The sequence below is a fragment of the Theropithecus gelada genome, chromosome 4 (assembly GCF_003255815.1).
Source record: "Theropithecus gelada isolate Dixy chromosome 4, Tgel_1.0, whole genome shotgun sequence".
Classification (NCBI taxonomy): Eukaryota; Metazoa; Chordata; class Mammalia; order Primates; family Cercopithecidae; genus Theropithecus; species Theropithecus gelada.
The window spans coordinates 2,066,547-2,089,096 of record NC_037671.1 but is presented as its reverse complement, the minus strand read 5'-3'; the positions used below and the strand labels follow the sequence as shown (position 1 = coordinate 2,089,096).

Sequence of the window (22,550 nt, the reverse complement as noted above, 5' to 3'; positions counted from 1 at the left end):
AGAATGAATCAACAATTAGCTTTATACTCCATAATCTGGGAAAGCCTAAAAGCATACTCCAACTGAGACTGAATGTTGGTTTGTTCATTTTCCCCACAGTTCCTCTTCAAGAGACAGTTTCAATCCCACAGTTTTGGTGAAATTCCACTGGGCCGAAACAGGTAATTTCAGAATGACCCACCACAAAGCAGGACAGGATCCCTAAATGACAGGCTTTGGTCAGGATGGCACAATACGTTCACGCTTGGGCAAAGACTCTCTGCCCCAAGTTACATGGCAATAAGAAAAACATAAAAAGAGAAAAGTTATAGTTTAGTTAAGGACAAGAGAAACACCACTCTCCATGAAGAATGGGTCATCAACAGAAAGCAAAGGCAGTGGGAAGGGGTGACACTTCCAGCATGCTGTCTGTCAGGACTGACTGAAGGCAGGCTCTCTCCTGAAAGAAACTGCCATTGACCACTGCTTGGAGATGAGGCTTCATAAGAAGCTCCAGGCCCAGGCAATTGGGAGGACTCAAGTACAGCTTGGGAGAGAAGGCATTCACTCAAGCCTTAGTGAACCAACAAATTACTTCACACAATCTGTAGAAATCAACTCAAAATGTATTAAAGGCACAAATGTGCCAGGTAAAACTCTAAAATAATTCTTTTCCATTATAAGAAAAAACAAAAACCAAAAACCTTAGGTCTTACTTAGCTCTGGCTGCTATAACAAATACCACAGACTGGGTGGCTTATACAAGACATTTATCTCTCACAGTTTTGGAGGTGACAGCAGATACAGTTCCAGTGAGGACCCTCCTCCTGGTGTACAGATGACTGCCTTCTTTCAGTGTCCTCACAAGGTAGGGAAAGAGAGCTCCAATCTCACTCTTCTTAAAAGAGCACTAATCCCATCATGGAGGCCCCACACTCCTGACCTCATCTAAACTTAATTACCTCCCCAGGGTACCCCCTCCAAATACCACCACACTGGGGGTTAGGGCTTCAACATATGAATTTTGGGGGAACACAAACATTTAGCCTATAACACCCTTCGAATCAAAAAGAAAAGAACACCATGAAATCCAGTAGAAAAATAGGGGAAAACATTTGAATAGGCAGTTCAAAGAAAGAGGAAAATGACTTATTTGAAGACTTATTTGAAGCTATGCAGTATCACTGGCAATAAGAGAAACTCAGGTTACAAGAAAGGGAAACAATGGATACTGATTAGATTGTGACAAAGATGAGGAAGTCGGTTAAAATCAACTGAGCATGTAAAGAAAGATGAACTTGGTATATTGCTGGGGAGTGTAGACTGTGGAAGCTGAAGGAAAGTTTGTCTTTCCCCAGGTAATTTCCATATACAAAAACCCAGAATCCAATTTGTAATTGTGTATAAGTGCTCCAGAGGCCCACTCTCATAGGTCCATGGTCTAGAATTCTACTACAGAGATATATATGGTAACATATATTGGAAGCAAACTAGTTGACTATTCAAAAGAGATAAACAAAATGTTTTAAAAGCATAATCTATGACAGTCTGAAACACTGAATTAGATTTATATATAGTACACAGAGCTTAAAAAACATTGTCAAAAAGATAAAATGGTCTCTGCAAGCTCCATGTCCTTCCTATCCTGCTGCCAGATCAGTGTGATCTCTGCAGGGTGGAAGCCCAGGGCCCAGCACCTCAGGGTGATATTACAGTCAGAGATGGGGTCATAGTGGGTGCTGATGGGGAGTACCTTTGGGGATCTGAAGAAAAGGGTCAGAGGAAATTTAGAACATTCATTTCCCTTCCATAGGCCATTCAACAGGGCTCACTGATCGCCCTAAGAAGGAAAGGATTTTAGGAAGGGAAACCCAGACACCAACATCTACTCTAAGAGTCCAGGGGGAACATTTTCCTTTTTCAAAGCAGAGTGAGGCAGGATATAGTTGTGGGCACCAGGTCTGAAAGGAGGTGAGGGGGTCCTAATTAAGTAGTGTCAAGGTCACACTGAGCAGGGCCAGGGTTAGAACAAGCTCCAAAAAGAATCAGGATGGAGGCAAAAGATAAGGTCTGAGAGAGACAGTTCGGTTCTTCAGGAAGTAGCTGCAAGATCATGAAAATTAAAAACTTTTATGCATCAAAACATACTATCAAGAGAGTAAAAAGACAATCCATGGAATGAAAGAAAATATTGCAAATCATGTATCTGATAAGGGTCAGCAGCGCAATCTTGGCTCACAGCAACTCTGCCTCCTGGGTTCAAGTGATTCTCCTGCCTCAGCCTCCCAAGTAGCTGGAATTACATGCACCTGCTAATTTTTTGGTATTTTTAGTAGAGACAGGGTTCCACCATGTTGGCCAGGCTGGTCTCAAACTCCTGAACTCACCTGCCTTGGCCTCACAAAGTGCTGGGATCACAGGCATGAGTCACTGCGCCCAAACACTTACATATTGGGATGCTTTGGCAGAAGCCAGAGGGGATGTAAGAAATACAACTACTCCGAGACAGCCATGCTGTGAGAACATCAAAGCTAGCTAGGGAGCAAGGATACCTGGAGAAGCAATGAGGTGCTAAACATGCGAGTGAAATTTCTTGGGTCTTCCAGACCACCTACCAGACGCCAGCTAAATGCAGGTATGTAAGCTGATTTCATATGGAACAGAAGAACCACCCATTCAAAGTCTTTCAGAATTCCTAGTTCACAGAACCAGAGGAAATAAATCATTATGTTTTAAGCTCCAACATGAAGTGATTTTTTTATACAGCAATTGATAAGCAAACACAGGGTTTGTAAGAGAAATAAAACTGCATTCTGGGAATAGTAAATTTGGTTTGTACGCTTTTGGCATAACCTGATTAGCTGGCAATTAGCAAAAAGGTCAGTCTAGGAATTCTGTACTTCAGTAGGCTTTCTAGGGATATGGAAGAAAACATTTTAGTTGCTTATTAAGAAAACTCTGAGAGTTTACCTATGGGACACAATTGCGAAATGTCTGTTGGTGTCCTTTGTTAGCACCTTTGACTTTGTTAGTTCAGGTGTGGGCCATTTCCTTTATTAGAATTTTATTAAAGATAACTTTGAGATTGGGAAAAGACTTGAGTCTTTTCTGACTCTGAATGGGCCTAGAGGATATGAACATTCTCTGCTGCCCCATATTTTTCCCCTTATTTAAAAACAGCAGCAGTGGCATCATTCTCTCCAGCTCTTCAGTCAGCAGTTATGGCTGCCCAAACATGGAATGCCCTAAGGTGGCTCAGGACATGGATAGGGAACTGGGGGCATGGCCTTGGAAATGCAAGCTGCTGAGTGAGGCCAAGTGGTCTATGCAAATCATGATCTCCCCGCATGGTGGGATTACAAAGGTGACCAAGAAGCACAGACAGAAACAGAAGAAAAGGGAATTAAGAGTTGAAGTACCCACAGAACAGACTCATGGAATGTAAAACAAGTAAACTTTATTTGGGAGACTAGGTGAATCCATCACTGGTCACTGGAACCCTGAATCTGCATTTTCTCCTCAGGAAGGTGGTCTGAAATGGAGTGTGCTGTGTTTGGCAAGGGCTGTAGTGGTTTGGAATCTGGGTAAATGAGCAGAATCAGAGGAGCGGAATTAGTTTTCTGACTGTGGTACCTCTCACACCAACCCAGAACCTGTCCATGGGTCCTCTTCACTCTATGTTCTCCGTTGTCCCGATCCTCTGAGGTGTCCTCCATTTTCTCCCTCATCTCTCACCTGCTTGGTTCCCGAGCTGGGCCTCAGGCCGGTCTCCCCAGAGTACATGCCCGGGATCATTGAGGAAGCGTTGGCTGCGCTGGCATGTTAGGCAGGTCTGTACTGTCCAGCGCTGTCCCCTGCAGCCTAGGGTGAACATGGGAAAAAGCGTGTCCAGGTTCAGAAGTAACGGTCTCTTGCTGCCAGTTTTGCCTCCAGTGTTTTTCAGTAGGTATCCCCGCTCCCCCACCACACCCCCAATTTGAATGCACATTTGATGGTGTCAGGCCCTGGCATAAGCTCCATCAATTTCCTGGAACCCGTTAAGATAAAGTTCAAACTCCTTAACTAGACTTCAAGAACCGGCCTGTTCCCCTCTCCAGTCTCATGTCTTGCCCTCCTATCTCAAACTCCAGCCTCCTGAACTCTCATTTCCTTGACAGCACCACAAGCTCTCTTGTCTCAGAGTCTTCACACATGCCTAGAATTTCCATCTCTCACTCCCTTTGCTTATCATGAACTTCACCACTGGCATGAGTAAGTGAGCATTCTACTCCCCTAGTTAATTTTTTTCTACTCCATTTTGTTTCTTAGTCTGTCCCATCAATCCATAATTTCAATGAGAATAATGAATCTAGCACAGTACCTGACACATTTTAGAAAGTAAGTATTTGCTTAATGGTGATGAATGGTGATGGGAATCATGTCATCCACAAAGCCAAATAACATCTGTTATTGTGCATGGGTGGGGATGCCTCTTAAAGTAACAGCTATTCTCTACTGCCCACATTGGAAAGAAAAAAAGCCAAGCCCAAATCCTACTTTGTGCAAGTGGAGTTAGCAACTTAATTCAAACCCGAAGAAGGAAGACTCCTGCGAATCCCACACCCATCACCCATCAAGAGCGAGAAAGGCGCTGTTGGCCTCCAGTGGGCCCTCTCCCCCCCGCCCCGCCCACAATGCTCCGCAATCGTCCACCTCGGCTGGAGCACTCACGTCTCTGGCGCTGGGTGCAGGTGAGGCCCGGGACGAGGAGGGAAGAGCAGCCTCGACAGAGAGTCCTCTTCACCGAGGGGTCCCTGGGGGCGGAGGAGGACAGTGGTCCGGCGTCCCCGCTCCCTCTCGCGTTCCTCCCGCGTCCCGCCCGCCGCCGACCCAGTGAATGTCTCACCGCCGCAAGACGAGCCGCTTCGCGATGGTCCTCTCAGTGTGGCAGTAAAACCTCGCTAGCGCCTGGTTCTCGGGGTCCTGGGCAAGGACACAATGGGCGGCCTGCGGGAGGGGAGCGGTCACTCTGGGGCGCCAAGCACCGTCCCCTTTGGGGCGCTTGTCGCAGACTCACCTGGTACAGGAAATTGAGCCTCTGGAAGGCCTCGCGGTCCTTCACCGACCCCGCCATCAGCGCCGCGCTCCAGGGCCGCCCGCAGACCCGCCCCTCGCACAGCCCCGCCCGGGCGTCCGCGCGAGGCCTCCTGGGAAGCGTAGTCCCCGCGCCCTCGGGCGCCTCCCCCAGGCCTCACAGACTCATCTGTTCCGAAATCCATCCCCAGCAATCCATGCCCAGGGTCCCTTTATGAGTTTTCAGTGCTTTTGTCTTCCTCAAGCTCATGACCAATTATATCACGTAGAGACCTAGTGCAGCAGGTGAGGATCTTACATCGGCTAGACATTTTCAGGACAGAAGGCTGGTCTCTTTATGTAGCTAGGTAAGGGAGATGGTTATGTGCAATTTATACCCAGCTAGAGCTTCTGCTCTACTCTCCTGAAGTCAGAGGCAGATGCCTGTAAGATCTACAGAGGGACAGCACAGAGGTAATACATTTAAAAAAAAAGCACTGGTGCCAGTGGGGGTGAAAGTGGGAAGGATCATAAGGGTGCTGGAGGGAGGGAAAAGGGCTCCTGGTCCTCAGAAAGCAGTTTACTCCTACTATTCCACCTACCAAAGAAACACACTTCCTGTTATGCAGTGCTGGACACACAGTCGGTGATCTTCACTTTCTGAGTGAATGGTTTCTAGGCTTAGGTACAGCACAGAAATCTGTCAACAGCATCCCCTGTCCCTGAAACTTCACCTCACACCCCTCCCTCTGACCTCTTCTATCTTTCATTTCTTCTGTCTGGTGTCCTGTGACTCACAGTGACTATCAGTTACTGAAGTGAGAAGCAGAGGGACGTGAATTGGAGAAGATGAATGAACCCTGAGATGGGGAGGGCAGCATAAGTCAGGAGAGGATAAGACTTCTCTCCACTCTCAGACCCGGTGCCAGGCGGGGGCAGACAAGCAGGGCTCCAGCTGGGAGGAAGGACAGGCTGAAACCTCCTCTGGAACTAGTTTCACAAGGGTCCTCAGACTCAAATGAGAGAGGTGTGTTTAAAATGTAGATGTAGGCTGGGTGCGGTGGCTCACACCTGTAATCCCAGCACTTTGGGTAGTGGAGACAGGCAGATTACTTGAGTTCAGGGGTTCGAGACCAGTCTGGCCAACATAGCAAAACCCTGTCTCTACTAAAATTAGCCGGGTGTGGTACAGCATGCCTATAGTCCCAGCTACTCTGGAGGCTGAGACAGGAGAATCGCTTGAACCTGGGAGGCGGAGGTTGCAGTAAGCTGAGATCACACCACTGCACTCCAGCCTGGGTGACAGAGTGAGACTCTGTCTCATAAATAAATAAACTGTAGATGCCCAGGCCCACCCCAGACCTTGACTAACCACTAAGGGTGAGACCCAGGAACATGCATGTGAACACCCAGTGATTCTTACACATCAGTACAAGGCTGTCACCAAATTACCACACAACACAGAGATCACTTCAGTGGATCCTTTGTTCCATATTATTTTAACCAACCAAAGTATCTTGCCACAAAGAACCACAGTCAAGGCACAAAGGTAAGAGGAGGAGAGTCTGGACAAAGTCCTGTTGAGGTGGTAGGAGGAACTGAAATGCCCTCAATAAACTGCAGATTCTTCTCTCAGTCATTTCTGTGAAGATTACCCGAACAGCAGATAATCCAAATTGGTTTAGTTTGGTTTGGCATGCATCACTTTTTACCTTTTATGACAACATATGTACCCTATAAGTTGTTTATTTTGGCCTAACATGAAAATCATTTACATTCTCTGAAAAGGGAAATGGCAAAGGGTGAGGGATGGCAACAAACAAGCAAAAACCTGGCTTTTGTTAACACCAGTTCCAGGCCAGATGCACACAGGCCAAAGGAAGTTGCCTATCTGGCCCTTCCCTATGTACCACCCTCTCCCACTGTCTTAGGGTGAGAAAGACTCCACTACCTTTCTTCCTTTCTGGCTTGGACACCTTGGCCAGGTAACAAGGCTGACAATTTGGGGGTAGCTACTTAGTAACATTCTTTAAGGCCAGGGCTTTGGATACAAATACCCTTCTCTTTCCTCTAATACCTGACTCTCCTTTCCAAGTTCCCTTGGGAACACCGTGAGAGGATAGATGTGTCTTGCAGGATCTCTTCCACCTTGCCCCTGGAGAGGAGCAAAGTGACTGACTTATTGGCATAAAGAGGCAGGCAATAAGCCAACTCTGTGGAAGGCTGAGGCAGGGACCTGGGTTCTCTGCTTTCCTTTCAACCTCTCCTTCTCACCACATTCCCACCTCTGGTCAATCCTACCCATAATGGCAATCTTACCTTTAAAATAGAAGACCAAAGAAACCTCCCTCCATTTCATTAATCTCTAGGAATCTATTCCTTTAGCCCACTTCCCTGACCTTCCTTCTAGCCTTGTTGATGTCCAATCTCTGCCCTCAGAAAAACTCCTCAACATCTAGACCCATGAGAGCATCTGTCATTCATCTTTCTTGAATTTAGAGGTACACAGACCCCTGTAATCTACCTCAAGAAGCAAGACTATCCTGGGTCAAAGAACTCCCTAAAAAGATGTGCAGGGGTTTCTGTTTCCTCCTCTGGTTTGAGCAAGTCAGACCCTCACAGATTTTGTTTCTGGAAAAGCCTCTCCTTCCTTTCCAACCCGTCCTTGTGCAACAGAAAACCTGATGGACTTCAGGGTAGACAATCGTCTGGGAACCAGCTCCCCACCCTGACAGTTAGGAGGGAGTCACAGCTGTGCTGTCTCATCCAGCCCAGTCCTACCTCCCCCTCCACACAAAACCATCCTAGAAACCGAGGTGTTTCTCCATGATGATTCAGGACTGGAACCAGGTGGACACGAAGACGTTCCAGCAGGACACAGGAAGGAGGCCCGTAGCACTTGACCCTGCCTCACCCCAATTATTCCCACATCCCAACCTGTCACTCCCAATCTGTTGGGGGCCTGATGGTAAGTGGTGCAGCATTCTTCCGTCCAGCCCGGATGCCTGGGTAGAAGAGGGGCCAAAGTTTCTCAGTAAAAGTATCAGTGAAGGTGTAGATATGAGAGCGGTCTGTGACATTGTAGAAAGACAGTGTGCCGGCCTCATAGTCTAGGAATATGCCTACCCGCTTGGGTTTCACTTTGATGTGCAAAGGGGTAAAAGGTGTGGTGGTGGCCGCATATTTGTCCCCATTCCATAGCCGCACCCGCCAGTAGCCAGTCTCAGGGAGTGGAGTCAACTCGCCCTTTCGGCTCACGGAGTCCCGGCATACACCCACTGCCCAGTGGGTCTTGTCGCCCACCTCCACCTCCCAGTAGTGTCGACCTGAGGTGAAACCCTCAGTAGCCAGGACGCAAGGGTAGAAGGTGAAACGCCTTGGTGTGTCAGGGAGATCCCGAAGTCTTGTCTCCACGAACTTGACGCTCTTACGATCCTCCGACAGGACTAGGTTAGGATGAGCTGTCTCAGGGTCCAGGGTCACATCCGCTGGCGGGAGAAGCCAGAGTGGGGAGCTAGATGAGGATGGGAATAGCTAAATGCCCCTGCCTCACTCTTCCAGCCTGTCTTTACAGAGCCTGGTCCCTTAAAGGTCCCCAGAACAACACGGTTTGGTTAACTTTCTCAATCCATGGTGTCACCTAAGGGAGGGGAGAAAGCAATGGCTCACTTCTCAAACTGACCCTAAAGTAAACAATAATCTCTTGAGTCTGCAGTGGCTGGTAATGTAGGTTCCCGCCTGGTCCTCTCTTCATCTCCCTCTGATATTATCATTTATCTAACTACATAGAGAAGTACAAGGTGTAGTCTGAGAGGCAGAAAAAACAGAAAATGTTAAGGATGCAGAGCAAGACAGCATATGGTCTAGGGATAGGGTGACCATGTGTCACTGGCCTGGTTTATGACTGTTTATCCCTGCATATTCACCTTAATATAATGACACTCCCTTTCAGTTTCTTTCTTTCTTTTCTTTTTTTTTTTGAGATGAAGTCTCACTCTATCCCCTAGTCTGGAGTGCAGTGGCGCGATCTCAGCTCACTGCAACCTCTGCTTCCGAGGTTCAAGCAGTTCTCCTGCCTTAGCCTCCAGAGGAGCTGGGATTACAGGCGCCCACTACCACATCTGGCTAATTTTTATATTTTTAGTAGAGATGGGGTTTCACCATGTTGGCCAGGCTGATCTCAAACTCCTGACCTCAAGTGACCCACCAGTGTTGGCCTCCCAAAGTGCTGGGATTACAGATGTGAGCCACCGCGCCCGGCCATTCAAGGTTATGCAAGTTTACATGGTAAATTATATAATCACTCTACCCGATCTTTGGCAAATTATTTAACCTTTCTGGGCCTTGAAAAAGTATGCACCTAAGAGTAGGTAACACTTAAGGCTTCCTCTCACTCCAAGTTCTGTGACTCAGGGTGAGACTAAAAGCCAGATAAAGGGGTAGGTGTTGGTGGGAGTAAGAAAAGAGAGATGGGATAACTGAAACCCATATAAGGCAGGACCTAAAAGCTTTCTTCTCTCTAGTGGTTCCTTCTAGTTTCCTTTTGGGAACAACTCACCAATTAGCTGTTTAAGGATTTTCCTTAGGGCAAAGTACTGTCGGGGGAAATTGCTGAAGTTCTTTTCCAGCTCTATGGATACTGAAGTCACCTCCATGGTCTTCACCTTCTCACATCTAGGAGGGATAGGGAGATAGGGGAAGAAAGGGCAGGGTTAGGGAGAAGCTCCAGCCAAGTGACTATTCAGATGTTAACATCTTTAGGGAGAAATGAAAATTCTCCATCTTTCCACTTTCTTCCTCCTCCCTGAAGAGCTCACCTGTTGCTTTCTTTTACTAATCCAAGGAGAGCTTTATGATCCCGTGGACAGATCCTCATTTTGAGAATGAGCCTCTAAACTTTCTAGGAATATTCCTATATTTCATGCAAATGGATGATTGCCCTCCCTGTTCTCCCAACCCCTTCCTCCTTCCATCTTGTTTGGACATAATTCCACCCACTGGCACAAGCAGAATCTGGTTCTGCCTTATCATTCTCCTTCTCAAGAAGTCCTGATGTTCAAAGGGGAAAAGGGATTGTTCTTCCCAATAATTTGTTCTCTACCTGGCATCATGGGCACAATGAACATTCTCCCATACCCTGCTCAGACACTACATGACTTTCCCAACCTTACCCCCAACCCAAACTCTTGACTGTACTCCTCTCTAAGCCAGGACCTAACTCACTCAAAGAGATACAACAATCACTTACTTTTCCAGGGTACTTTTGACATCCTAGAAGGAAGGAGAAAAGAAAGCAGTATTGGTCCTGGTATTCAGTGGTCCTGAAGGCAAAAGGTTCCCCCTCCTCCCAAAAGTTCCACAGCTATAAAATAGGCATAGGATAAACTGAGGGTCACACAGTGCAAGAAGAGCTCCAGGGGGACCTAAGTGCACTTCTTCCAACCTAATCCCTACTTTCAACTTTCGGTCATCATGAAGCCTGGTCATTTATATCACTTCCAAATGATTTCTTTTATGCTTGTCTTTGCTCCTCAAGGATGCTGGGAGCTCCCTACCGGGGACAGGGATTGTGACAGTTCTTTACTCTGGTCCCCCAAGTACCAACCACATATCTCAGTCTCCTGGAGGATCAGTATAGAGTTCCAGACTGGTGGCATAGGAACAAATCACACATTCCTGTTACGGTTTGGTATTCCCTGTCTTGCATTAGTTAATAAACATTAATAACTGGCCAGGCACAGTAGCTCACGCCTGCAATCCGAGCACTTTGGGAGGCCAAGGCGGGTGGATCACTTGAGGTCAGGAGTTTAAGACCAGCCTGGCCAACATGGTGAAACCCTGTCTCTACTAAAAATACAAAATTGGCCGGTGTGGGGGTGTGTGCCTGTAATCCCAGTTACTCAGGAGGCTGAGGCAGAAGAATTGCTTGAACCCGGGAGGCAAAGGTTGCAGTGAGCCAAGATTGCACCACTGCACTCCAGCCTGAGCAACAGAGCAAGACTCCATCTCAAAAAAAAAAAAAAAAAAAAAAAAAAGGAAGAATAAACACATTAATAACTGTGTGCTAATACTGATTTGTGAATATTTGGGATCCAGAAGACAAAGACGACAAATCTCTGTCCCACAAGGATTTCCCAGTTTAATGTGGAAGGCAGAACACACATACATGAAAGGACACAGGAACAAACACCAAGCAATACGTAACACAAAAATAAGTGTACAATGAAGCCTCACTGATTCAAATGCTGGTAATCTAATCTCTAAGATAAAAAATATGTTCCCTACAGTTTTGCTAACACCATTCATTTACTGAAGAGAACAAAGTATTTCAAATATTTTAGAGGTATTATTGATATATACATAACAAAAGCAATATATTATTTAAACATAATTTCAGGCATACCTCATTTTATTGCACTTCATTTTATTGTGTTTTGTTAACACTGAGTGTTTTTCAGCTAGATGGTTTGTGGCAACCTGTGCTGAGCAAGTCTACTGGCACCATGTTTTCCAACAGCATGTGCTCACTTCGTGTCTCTGTGTCACATTTTGGTAATTCCCACAATATTTCACACTTTTTCATTATTATATCTAGTATGATCTGTGATCAGTGATCTTTGATGTTACTATTGTAATCATTTTGGGGCACTGTGAACTGCATCCATATAAGACAAACAACTTAATTGATAAATATGATATTTTATGTGTTCTAACTGATCCACTACCAGCCATTCCCTCATCTTTCTCCACCTCCTCTGGCCTCCCTATTCCCTGAGACACATACAACAATATTAAAATTATATCAATTAATAATCCTGCAATGGCCTCTAAGTGTTCAAGTGAAAGAAGAGTCACATGTCTCTCACTTTAAATCAAACCTAGAAATGTTTAAGCTTAGTGAGAAAGGCACATTGAAAGCCAAGATGGGCTAAAAGCTAGGCCTATTGTGCCAAACAGCAAGCCAGGCTGTGAATGCTAAGGAAAAGTTACTGAAGAAACTTAAAAGTGCTACTCCAGTGAACACATGAATGGTGAGAAAGTGAAACAGCTTTATTGCTGAGATGGAGAAAATTTTAGTGATCTGGATATAAGATCACATGATTCTCTTAAGCCAAAGCCCAATCCACAGCAAGGCTCTAACTCTCTTCAGTTCTATGAAAGCTGAGCGAGGTAAGGAAGCTGCAAAAGAAAAGTTTAAAGTTAGGTATTAGTTTGAAGGCAAAAGGTTCAAGAAAAGAAGCCATCTCTGTAACAAAAATGTGCAAGGAGAAGCAGCAAGTGCTGATGCAGAAGCTGCAGCAAGTTATCCAGAAGATCTTGCCAAGATTATTGATGAAGGTGGCTACACTAAACAACACATTTTCAATGTAAACAAAACAGCCTTCTATTGAAGGAGGTGCTATCCAGGGCTTTCACAGTTAGAGAGAAGTCAATGCCTGGCTTCAAAGCTTTAAAGGACAGGATGACTCTCTTATTAGAAGCAAGGGCAGCTGGTGAGTTTAAGTTGAAACCAGTGCTCACTTACCATTTCAAAAATCCCAACACTCTTAAGAATTATGCTGGCCGGGCGTGATGGCTCAAGCCTGTAATCCCAGCACTTTGGGAGGCCGAGACGGGCGGATCACGAGGTCAGGAGATCGAGACCATCCTGGCTAACATGGTGAAAACCAGTCTTCACTAAAAATACAAAAAATTAGCCAGATGCAGTGGCAGGCGCCTGTAGTCCCAGCTACTTGGGAGGCTGAGGCAGGAGAATGGCGTGAACCCGGGAGGTGGAGCTTGCAGTGAGCTGAGATCCGGCCACTGCACTCCAGCCTGGGCAACAGAGCAACACTCCGTCTCAAAAAAAAAAAAAAGAATTATGCTAAATCTACTTCCCCTGTGCTCTAGAAATGGAACAACAAAGCCTGGTATACTGAATGTTTTAAATTAAAAAAAATTACTTTTTGTACAGACGAGGTCCTGCTATATTGCCCAGACTGGTCTCGAATTCCTGGCCTTAAGCAATCCTCCTGGCTCGACCTCCCAGGGTGCTGGGATTACAGATGTGAGCCACTGTGCCTAGCCTTTACTGAAATTTTTTTTTGGGGGATGGAGTTTCACTCTTGTCACCCAGGCGGGAGTGCAATGGCATGATCTTAGCTCACTGCAACCTCTGCCTCTTGGGTTCAAGTGATTCTCCTGCCTCAGTCTCCCAAGTAGCTGGGATTACAGGCGCCCGCCACCATGCCCAACTAATTTTTGTATTTTTAGTAGAGATGGGGTTTCACCATGTTGGCCAGGCTGGTCTCAAACTCCTGACCTCAGGCAATCCACCTGCCTTGGTCTACCAAAGTGCTAGGATTACAGGGATAAGCCACTGTGCTCAACCCTTCACTGAAAATTTTAAGTTGAGACCTACTGCTCAGAAAGAAGATTCCTTTCAAAATATTACTGCTCATTGACAAGGCACTTGATCACCCAAAAGTTCTGATAGAGATGTAAAATCAGACTCAAGTTGTTTTCATGTCTGCTAATACAACATCCAATTGGCAGCCCATGGATCAAGAAGTAATTTTGACTTTCAAGTCTTACTTAATAAATATATTTCATAAAGCTGCTATAAATAGTGATTTTTCTGATAGAACTGGGCAAAGTAAATTGAAGGCTTTCTGGTAAGAATTCACCATTCTAGATGCCATTAAGAACATTCGTGATTTGTGAAAAGAGGCCAAAATATCAATATTAACAGGCATTTAGAAGAAGTCTATTCCAACCCTTATGGATGACTTTTAGGGGTTCAAGACTTCAGTGGTGTAAGTAACTACAAATGTGGGTTTTCAAAGATTTTCAAAGAAGTTCTACTGTGAGTAAAATGCTATTAAACAGCATCACATGCTCAGAGATATCTTTCATAAAAGGAAGAGTCGAAAATAAACTTCGTTGTTGTCTTATTTTAAGAAATTATCACAGTCACCCCAATCTTCAGCAACCACCACCTTGATCAGTCAATATTGATACAAGACCCTCCACCAGCAAAAAGATTATTATTCCACTAGGAAACCCAACAAATTAATGTGACTTGCTTTATCAAGATACTCGCTTTATTGAAGTGGTCTGGAACTGAACCCACAATATCTCTGAGGCATGCCTGTATCCTTTAAACTATGTTTCTGTTCTTTTTCAGCAGTACATAAATCAAATTTCAGGACTTAAAAGTAATGGTAACTGCATTTACAAAATTTTTAATGCATAGTTTTTCACTAACTCAGGCTAGACTTCCCTCCTTTCAAAAGAATGAATCTTTTCTTTGGAACAGATTAAGCACATAATTGCTGACAAGAGATAAGAACACAAAAATGATTAGAAGGGGATGGGAGAAATCAGATCAGCTTTTCTGTAGCAAAGACCCTTTAAGTACACCTGGCAGAAAGAACGGGATTTAGGGAAGCAGAGCAGAAGAATGAGTATCCCAGGCTGACAAAACAGCCTATGCAAAGCTACACTGCACTCGGCCTGAGGGGCTATGCAGGGGCAAAGGTCGAACCTTAAGCATCTCGAAGCCCGACTGTAAGCACTTGCCCTCCACCTCTGCAGCCAAGTGGGCCAGGTCCCGGCGCTTGTCCCCAAGGTGGGCAGCATTTTCTCGGAGTCGCTGCAGAATGTCCTGTTCCTCTTCTTCTAGTCGTGAAAGCAACACCTGCTGCTCTTCATCCAGCCGCCTATGAAGCTCTTCAAACTCCCTTAAGATCTGCTGTCGGCGACTTTCCACTAGTCTCTGAGAAGAGGGAAGATGTTATATCAGCAGGGTCAGTGTGGTATAAGGAAGCCTTTCTCTCACCCACCATATGTATGAATTAACACAGACTTCCAGTTTCACTGAAAATGGTTTAACAAAGGCTGGGTGTGGTGACGCATGCCTGTAATTCCAGGCTAAGGGAGGTGGATTGCTTGGGATCAGGAGTTCGAGACCAGCCTAGGCAACATGGTGAAACCCCAACTCTACAAAAAATAGACAAGACAGAAAGGCAGAAAGAAAGACAGAAAGACAGAAAGAAAAAAGAAAGAAAGAAAGAAAATGAGAGAAAATGGTTTAACAAGACAGGGAAGACAAGAAAGACAAAGACAAGAACGACAAGACAGAAAGAGACAGAAAGACGGACAGACAGAAAGGAAGAAAGAAAATGAGAGAAAATGGTTTAACAGAACACTCATGTTTTATTCCACTGGAATTTCCTTCTGTAAAGAATGGCTCCATCACTATCACTCCCCTACTGATGACTTGGTAGTGAAGACCACTGGGGACATATATATATATATATATTTTTTGTTTTGTTTTGTTTTTGAGACGGAGTCTTGCTCTGTTGCCCAGGCTGGAGTGCAGTGGCCGGATCTCAGCTCACTGCAAGCTCCGCCTCCCGGGTTCACGCCATTCTCCTGCCTCAGCCTCCCAAGTAGCTGGGACTACAGGCGCCCGCCACCTCGCCCGGCTAGATTTTTGTAGTCTTTAGTAGAGACGGGGTTTCACCGTGTTAGCCAGGATGGTCTCGATCTCCTGACCTCGTGATCCGCCCGTCTCGGCCTCCCAAAGTGCTGGGATTACAGGCTTGAGCCACCGCGCCCGGCCATATATATATATTTTTAACTTAAGATAAAAAACTCAATAATATGATGACATGCACTATTACAGATATCAGAGATATCTGTGTTATTATCAACTGTAAAGTTCTAGTTAATTCAATCGGTCGAGAAAAGGAAAGTACAGGCTGAGCATGGTGGCTCATGCCTGTAAACTTAGTGCTTAGGAGGCCCAGGTGAGGGGATCACTTGAGGCCAAGAGTCCAAGACCAACCTAGAAAACATAGTGAGACTTTGTTTCAACTAAAAAGAAAAAAAAAAATAGTCGGGCGTGGCAATGCACATCTGCAGTCCTAGCTACTCAAAAAGCTGAGACAAGAGGATGGATGGCTGGAACCCTGGAGTTTGAGTTAGTGTGCTGTGATTACTACTGCACTCCAGCCTGGGTGAGATTCTGTCTCAAAACAAACATGAAAAACAACGAAACGAAAAGGAAAGTACAAATACTAAAAAGTTAAAAATAAGATTGTCATCTTTTGCATATTGCAACACATCCACCAGATAAAAACCAGAGAACTGTGAAAATACAAGAATCAGTAAGAATTCTATGGGTTATTATAAAATATACCTATGTAGATTTCAGGGCTGAACTTGTTAAATTGTTTCAAGTCACTTCAGAGAATTGGCAATTCCTACCCCAGGAACAGGTTACAGAAGTTTGTTAGTAATTTAGTTTCTTGAAATTTGAAACATGCTTTCTTTAAGCCAGCACATAGACTTGAGCCTCTAACATTCCTGAAATTTGGTAATATAGGATTCAAACACCAGCCATAACACTTTCTGAGAATTATCAGTACATTCTCTCTTCTGCATCTACACTACAACAAATAGTGATCTCCCTAAAGAAAGAATTCCCCAAGCATCATGTGATTGATGGTCAAGCAAAGTGAGAAGCAGAGACTGGGACTCTAGAAGGAAGTGGATAGGGAACGAAAGGCAGGCCTGAGGGTGAAGAGTGGGTGGGGACGCAAAGCCAGGATGGGCCTGACAAGCGTGGCATTTGTGGATTCAAGCTAGTTCCTGGCAGAAGCTGACTAGCTCTTCTAGTTTAGGGCTACTTGCTGCTTCACTTTCCATCACTGCCTTCTCAGTGTACATCTGAACAAAACATATTCTCACATTTGCCCTCAATAAAACACAGCCTTTATGTATATGTGTGTGTGTGTGTGTGTGTATGCATGTGTGTTTGTTTAGGTAGGGGTGCAAGTTTAACATTCATGACTGTGATAAATAGGAAGCAAAAAGGCTCTTCCTCTTATAAACCAGTAATCTCTTCTCTTTTTTTCACTCTATATTTTAGGGCAGTGGTTCTTAATGAAGGTGTTATCACCCTCTGAGGATATTCTGGAAATGGGCACATCTTGTTTTGCATAGTTGGGGAAGCTCCTGACAATGACGCTAGCACTCCTCCAATGACAATCCAGCATAGTGAACTGACCTGCAACATTTTCTAATGTTCTGCTGGGTATTCAAAAACATAGGCCTGGGCTTGAATACTATTTTATGCAGTATAAACACAGAGTAATTCTTACATGGTTTTACTATACATAAAATTTTCAGCAATAGCTAAATAAAACACAAGATTATATTCTGTTATACTTAGAACTTTACCAAAAGTTATTATTATGAAAAATCATATCACCAAGAGCTAAGCTACTTAGTGTTTCAATCACATTGGCACACATCCATCTCAGTCTGAATTTGTATTTATGTGTTGCTGATAATGACACATATAGATGCAAGCATATAACCAGCTACACTGTAAAGTCTTTCAGGGTAGTCATGCCCAAATATTACATACTACATTTTATCATCAATTATGTTTCATTATATTTGGACATGATAGACTCTTTAAAATTTAAAATTATGCACATAGGTTATTTTACCTGCAATTTTCAGTTCAGCATAATTACAAATTATTTCTAAAAGGGGCATTGAGTCTGATGAGGGAGAAGGAGGGAGAATTCAAATGGTCACAAGAGGAATGTTGGTGGTAGTTTTGGAGATCACTGACATGACAATTTACAATTTTAAAAAACACATGACATTTCTGTTTAAGCATTTAGAAGGTTTTAAAAAAGTATATTTCCATCTCTATTCTTTACCTTCAAGAAGGTGACCAACATGAAGAAGAAAGCTAATGACTAGCGATAAGCACCATTTTCATATTTTTAGATTTCTCAGGCCTCTAAAAGAACAAAAAACTAAAAGTTCACATTTGTAACCAAAATTGGTTCAAATTTTAAAAATTTCAAATGCTTACTTTGCTAAAATGTGTAAGGCACTAAGGTAATAATACTTGCTTTCTGATGAAATGTTGTCATTCATTTAAAAATTCATGTTTCTATGAATCAAAACTTGTATTTAGCTTCTGGTGATCCCTACGTCAACTCTTAAAAGCTCATCACTTCTTTGGGAAACCTTTAAGGAGGCCAAATTTCTATGTTGTCTTCTTATGAACCTGCACCTGTGCATTTTGTGCCATTACTAATTTTCTCCACTTAACTTTAAGCTCAAGGAGGGCAGGAACTGTGTTTTGGCTCATCATTGTTCCCCAGTGTCAAATACAGGGTTTGGCCTAAACCAGGAGCTTAACAAATATTTACTGATTCACGAAGAACTAGCATTCCTGGTTTTGCCACTTACTGGCTTCATGATCTTGGACTAGTCACTTACTCAAGGTCCATTTCCTTCTGTGTAAGCTGAAGGTAATAATACCTACCTTAAAGAGTATCTAAGTTTACTCCTACATCTTACTAAAGATGGCCTCAGGAGTTCCTTCTATCTCTTTCTCGTAGCTTCTCTATGTCTCACTTATCCCAATTTGGCCTGAACTTCAAGACCCTAACAACCCTATAAATCCGGAATGTCATGGATATCTAATGAATTAATGCATAGGACTCAATTCTAGTTATTTTTGCTACAAATGATAATTGTTCACTGTTCAACAGAAGAAAGACAAGACACCAAAATACCATGGTAAAAATAAGGCAATGCTATAAAAGAGGTGCAAAATTGTATGAAAATTAAGAACGTTAATTTCTGAAGTGTCAGGAAAGGCTGCATAGGAAGTGGCTTTCATCCCGTCTGAGAGAAGAATAGGATCCTATGGTGGAGGATGGGGAGGGGAAGAACATTCCAGGACCAACATCATCTAGCATACTTAAGCTTACTTGAGTTTTAAGAATGTGGTCCTAATGTCATTGGATAGTTCTTCTGAGACTCTTGGTCAGCTCCTTTTCCCTTTCTCCCCAGTGAATCTTCCACATTCTCCTCTCTTCAAGTCCTCTAAGAAACTCCCATCCCTGCCTTCTCAGCAGAAAGCCTCCTTTGCTGCTTTAACAAAAAAAGGAGACCAAGAGGCACGAACTCTCTCAGCTCACCAGATGTAAGATATTCTGTCTGTTCTTCATCTCTTAAATCCCTCTTAGTACTTAATTCATGACAAGTAATTTAAGTACAATGTTTAATGACAATCAAGCCTAATAAAATACCATCATTTTTGAGAGAACTACATTGTTCTTTCTTTCTTTCTTTCTTTTTTGAGACAGAATCTTGCTCTGTTGCCCAGGCTGGAGTGCAATGGTACGATCTCGGCTCACTGCAACCTCCACCTCCCAGGTTCAAGCAATTCTCCTGCTTTAGCCGCCCAAGTAGCTGGGACCTATACACAGGTACGTGCCACCAGGCCCGGCTAATTTTTTGTTTTTAGTAAAGACAGGGTTTCATCATGTTGCCCAGGGTGGTTTCAAACTCCTGAGCTCAAGCAATCTGCCCACCTTGGCCTCCAGAATTGCTGGGATTCAGGTATGAGCCAGCATGCCCGGCCAAGAACTGCATTTTACTAATGAACTGGAACCGGTGGATTAAATAGTGTATAGTTAATACCCTCATAGACAAATACCCTTCAGAGCAGCCTACATGGGATTGCCTGCCTTTACCTTGAGCTCACCAGGCTTCTTCTCCTCAGAGGACTTGCAGCGAGTGATCTCCTGCAGCTTCTGTTCCAGGGGCTCCAGACACTTCTGCAGTTTTTCCTGAGGGGTAGGGAAGAAGTGGGAGAGGTGACATTTGGGGTTGACTGGTACATTTCTTATTCAGAGATTAAACCATTTGTTTTAAACCATTTATTTGCTTCTTAGCCATCTTACTGCCTCTTGATCTGACTTCCTTCCTTGCCTGTCATTTGGGATGTCAATTTCCTACAGTCTGTCCACATCACCTTCTCTGCTCACCCAACTGTCCTCTTACTGAATTTGAGATAGCTGTCACCAACTCTGTGTCCTTTCTCAACTCTTTCCACTTTCTTACTGAGACAACTGCCTATTGCCATCAAAGCAACCTTCTGTAACCTGGTATTTTTCTTTAAACCTGTCCTCCCATCCACCTCTATCCACCTAAAATAAAAACATGGTCATTACACTGTAAAACATGGTTATTATACTGTAAGTTACCTGAAACCTTGTTTTCAAGAGTAACATAATTAAGCAAAGTATATGATAAAATGCTAACACATTAATCTCTCTTCCCTTTATTCAAACATTTTCCTTTGTCTCAGCAGTAAGTTAAATGATATGCCATGTTTTTTTTTTTTTTTTTGAGACAGAGTCTCGCTCTGTCGCCCAGGCTGGAGTGCAGTGGCCGGATCTCAGCTCACTGCAAGCTCCGCCTCCCGGGTTCACGCCATTCTCCTGCCTCAGCCTCCCGAGTAGCTGGGACTACAGGCGCCGCCACCCCGCCCGGCTAATTTTTTGTATTTTTAGTAGAGACGGGGTTTCACCGTGTTCGCCAGGATGGTCTCGATCTCCTGACCTTGTGATCCGCCCGTCTCGGCCTCCCAAAGTGCTGGGATTACAGGCTTGAGCCACCGCACCCGGCCTTGATATGCCATATTAACCATTACCTGGAGAAGCTACAAACAACAGAATGGTTCAGCTTAGTCTGGCAGGTATCAGTCTCAAGCGATATTACCTATGCCCAATAACCAATGTGAAAACAAGGAGCATTCTGAGCAGGCAGGCAGAATGAAGAAATGAGACTTTTCAGTTCCTCCTAAGTTTAATCTTTTCCATGTGGTTTCATTCATTTATGAAAAATATACCTTCCAAGACCACACATACCAATATTCACCCATAAGACTCATAATATTCACCCATAAAACTCATATGTATTGCAAAGTCAGACAGAAATTTTAGGACGCTTCTCACCATTGTTCTTTTTCAGGCTAGAGGACAACTGATCACACATACTGTGTGCCCCTGCATATGCAGCTCTGAGAATACAAAGTGAGTAGTAGGAGCTTAAGATCTCTACCTAGGGACTATCTCATCCTCTGCCACTCCTCCTTTTTTACCCACACTGACATCATGTGTCTGCTTCCCCACCTTGTACTCCTGTGTAGCGTCATCCAGTGGCACAACGGTGTGGGCCCGGTGGGTGTGGGAAATTGCACAGATTAAGCATACAGCCTCCTGGTCCTCATAACAGAAAAGGCTGAGGGCCTCATGGTGTTGGGGGCAGAGGCTCTCATCCCGGATCTTCCGCTTAACGGCCTGGAGCTGCTTGGCAATTTCCACCATACTGCCTAGTTGCCGATTAGGTCGGAGACTGCGGTAGCGGGATGTCTTTCGACAGACAGGACAAGGGAAGTCCCTCTCTAGGTCTTCCCACCAGCGGGTGATGCAAGCTTTGCAGAAGTTGTGCCCACACTCAATGATGACAGGTTCCTTCAGATACTCCAGGCACACAGAGCAGCTTGCCTCCACCTGTAAGTTCTCCAAAGCCGCAGCTGTAGAGGCTGCAGAGGCCCCAGCCTCTAACAGACTTGTCTCTGCCATAATTTAACTTGGGAGTGGGGAAGAGGACAGAGAAAATAAAAATATTAATTGGAGGTTTTTTTTGTTTTTATTTTTTTTTGCATCCCTGGCCCAACATTTATCCCTGTTAAGTCCTAACTCCAGATTTGCCCAATCTTGTTATTCTCCATCTTCTCTTTCAATCAGTTCAACCTCTTTGTTTCTCCATTTCCAAAACTTGTGACTCCCAGCCATCAATCTTTTTTTCTTGTTAGTAAACTGACACACAACCCCCAATTTATCTATCTTGTCTCTTACCTCTGCTTTCTCTTGTTAGAAAGAGAAGCTTCCTTCAACTCTAGCTCAGCATACTTCTCCTGATCCAGGTTCATTCCACTTGTATCTTAGAACCAATAGTTCCAGACCACTGTATCCTCGTTTGACATACGTTTCTAATAGATAAGAAAGGAATCTGAGAAGTAAAAAATGTCATAAAAATATTAACATTTCTTAAATTAAGCATACTTTAAAGTTTAATGTTATAAGGGCTTTATGATGAATCCACTGGAGTCTAAGCTTGATTCTCTGACACTGTTCTCTCATTCTTCTAAATCACAATATCCAATTTTTTGGCTTCCCTGGGCCCATTGGAAAAAAAAGTATCTTGGGCCAGACATAAAATACATTGACACTAATGACAGCTGATAAGCTAAAAAAAAAAAAAAGTCCACGCATAACTTTTGTTCTATCAGCCACCACAAAAGGTCCATGCATAATTTTTGTTTTACCAGCCACCACAGATAAGTAAAAAGAGTCCTCCCATTCAAAAGGTTAGATACCAGTGTTCTAAAGGCTAACAAATGGAATGAATGAAGCAAAGGCAACCTTCTCTTTCCAGGAAAATCTGAAATTATTCTTCCTTTTATCCATCAGACTAGCCTAAAGGAAGTCTGCTCTCTTCTTGGAATGACATATTTCATGCAACATTCCATTTCTATTGTGTTCATTTGGACACTCAGAACTGCTGAAAACTGATAAATTATGGCAACTATATTAAATAGTACATTACTGAGCTCAGGCCAACAACTTCTTGTAAAGAGAACAAGT

At 44.0% G+C, this 22,550-nt stretch overlaps 2 protein-coding genes across 4 annotated transcripts; both read right to left on the bottom strand.

The window, feature by feature from the left end:
• Nucleotides 1–3,416: 3,416 nt before the first annotated feature.
• Nucleotides 3,417–5,129, bottom strand: LOC112622196 (ribonuclease P protein subunit p21). 3 transcript variants are annotated; one of them, XM_025381469.1, is made up of 5 exons: nucleotides 5,036–5,129; nucleotides 4,865–4,965; nucleotides 4,690–4,772; nucleotides 3,715–3,840; nucleotides 3,417–3,559 (listed from the first exon to the last, which is right to left on the bottom strand). In XM_025381469.1, exons 1-5 carry the CDS (start codon nucleotides 5,090–5,092, stop codon nucleotides 3,462–3,464), a joined length of 465 nt encoding a protein of 154 aa, XP_025237254.1. In that variant the 5' UTR covers nucleotides 5,093–5,129; the 3' UTR covers nucleotides 3,417–3,461. The 3 variants fall into 3 exon arrangements, with proteins under 3 accessions (XP_025237254.1, XP_025237253.1, XP_025237255.1); XM_025381468.1 differs by having other exon boundaries at nucleotides 4,690–4,808; nucleotides 5,036–5,119; XM_025381470.1 differs by having other exon boundaries at nucleotides 3,435–3,561; nucleotides 3,710–3,840; nucleotides 5,036–5,119.
• A 1,369-nt stretch (nucleotides 5,130–6,498) lies between these two features.
• LOC112622174 (E3 ubiquitin-protein ligase TRIM39-like) lies at nucleotides 6,499–21,909 on the bottom strand. The gene is given in 9 exon segments (XM_025381429.1): nucleotides 6,499–8,519; nucleotides 9,590–9,705; nucleotides 9,849–9,907; nucleotides 9,910–9,943; nucleotides 10,280–10,302; nucleotides 14,558–14,788; nucleotides 19,590–19,685; nucleotides 21,033–21,492; nucleotides 21,762–21,909. Coding segments are annotated over 8 exon segments (1,560 nt in total). The 5' UTR covers nucleotides 21,486–21,492; nucleotides 21,762–21,909; the 3' UTR covers nucleotides 6,499–7,971.
• Nucleotides 21,910–22,550: the final 641 nt, after the last annotated feature.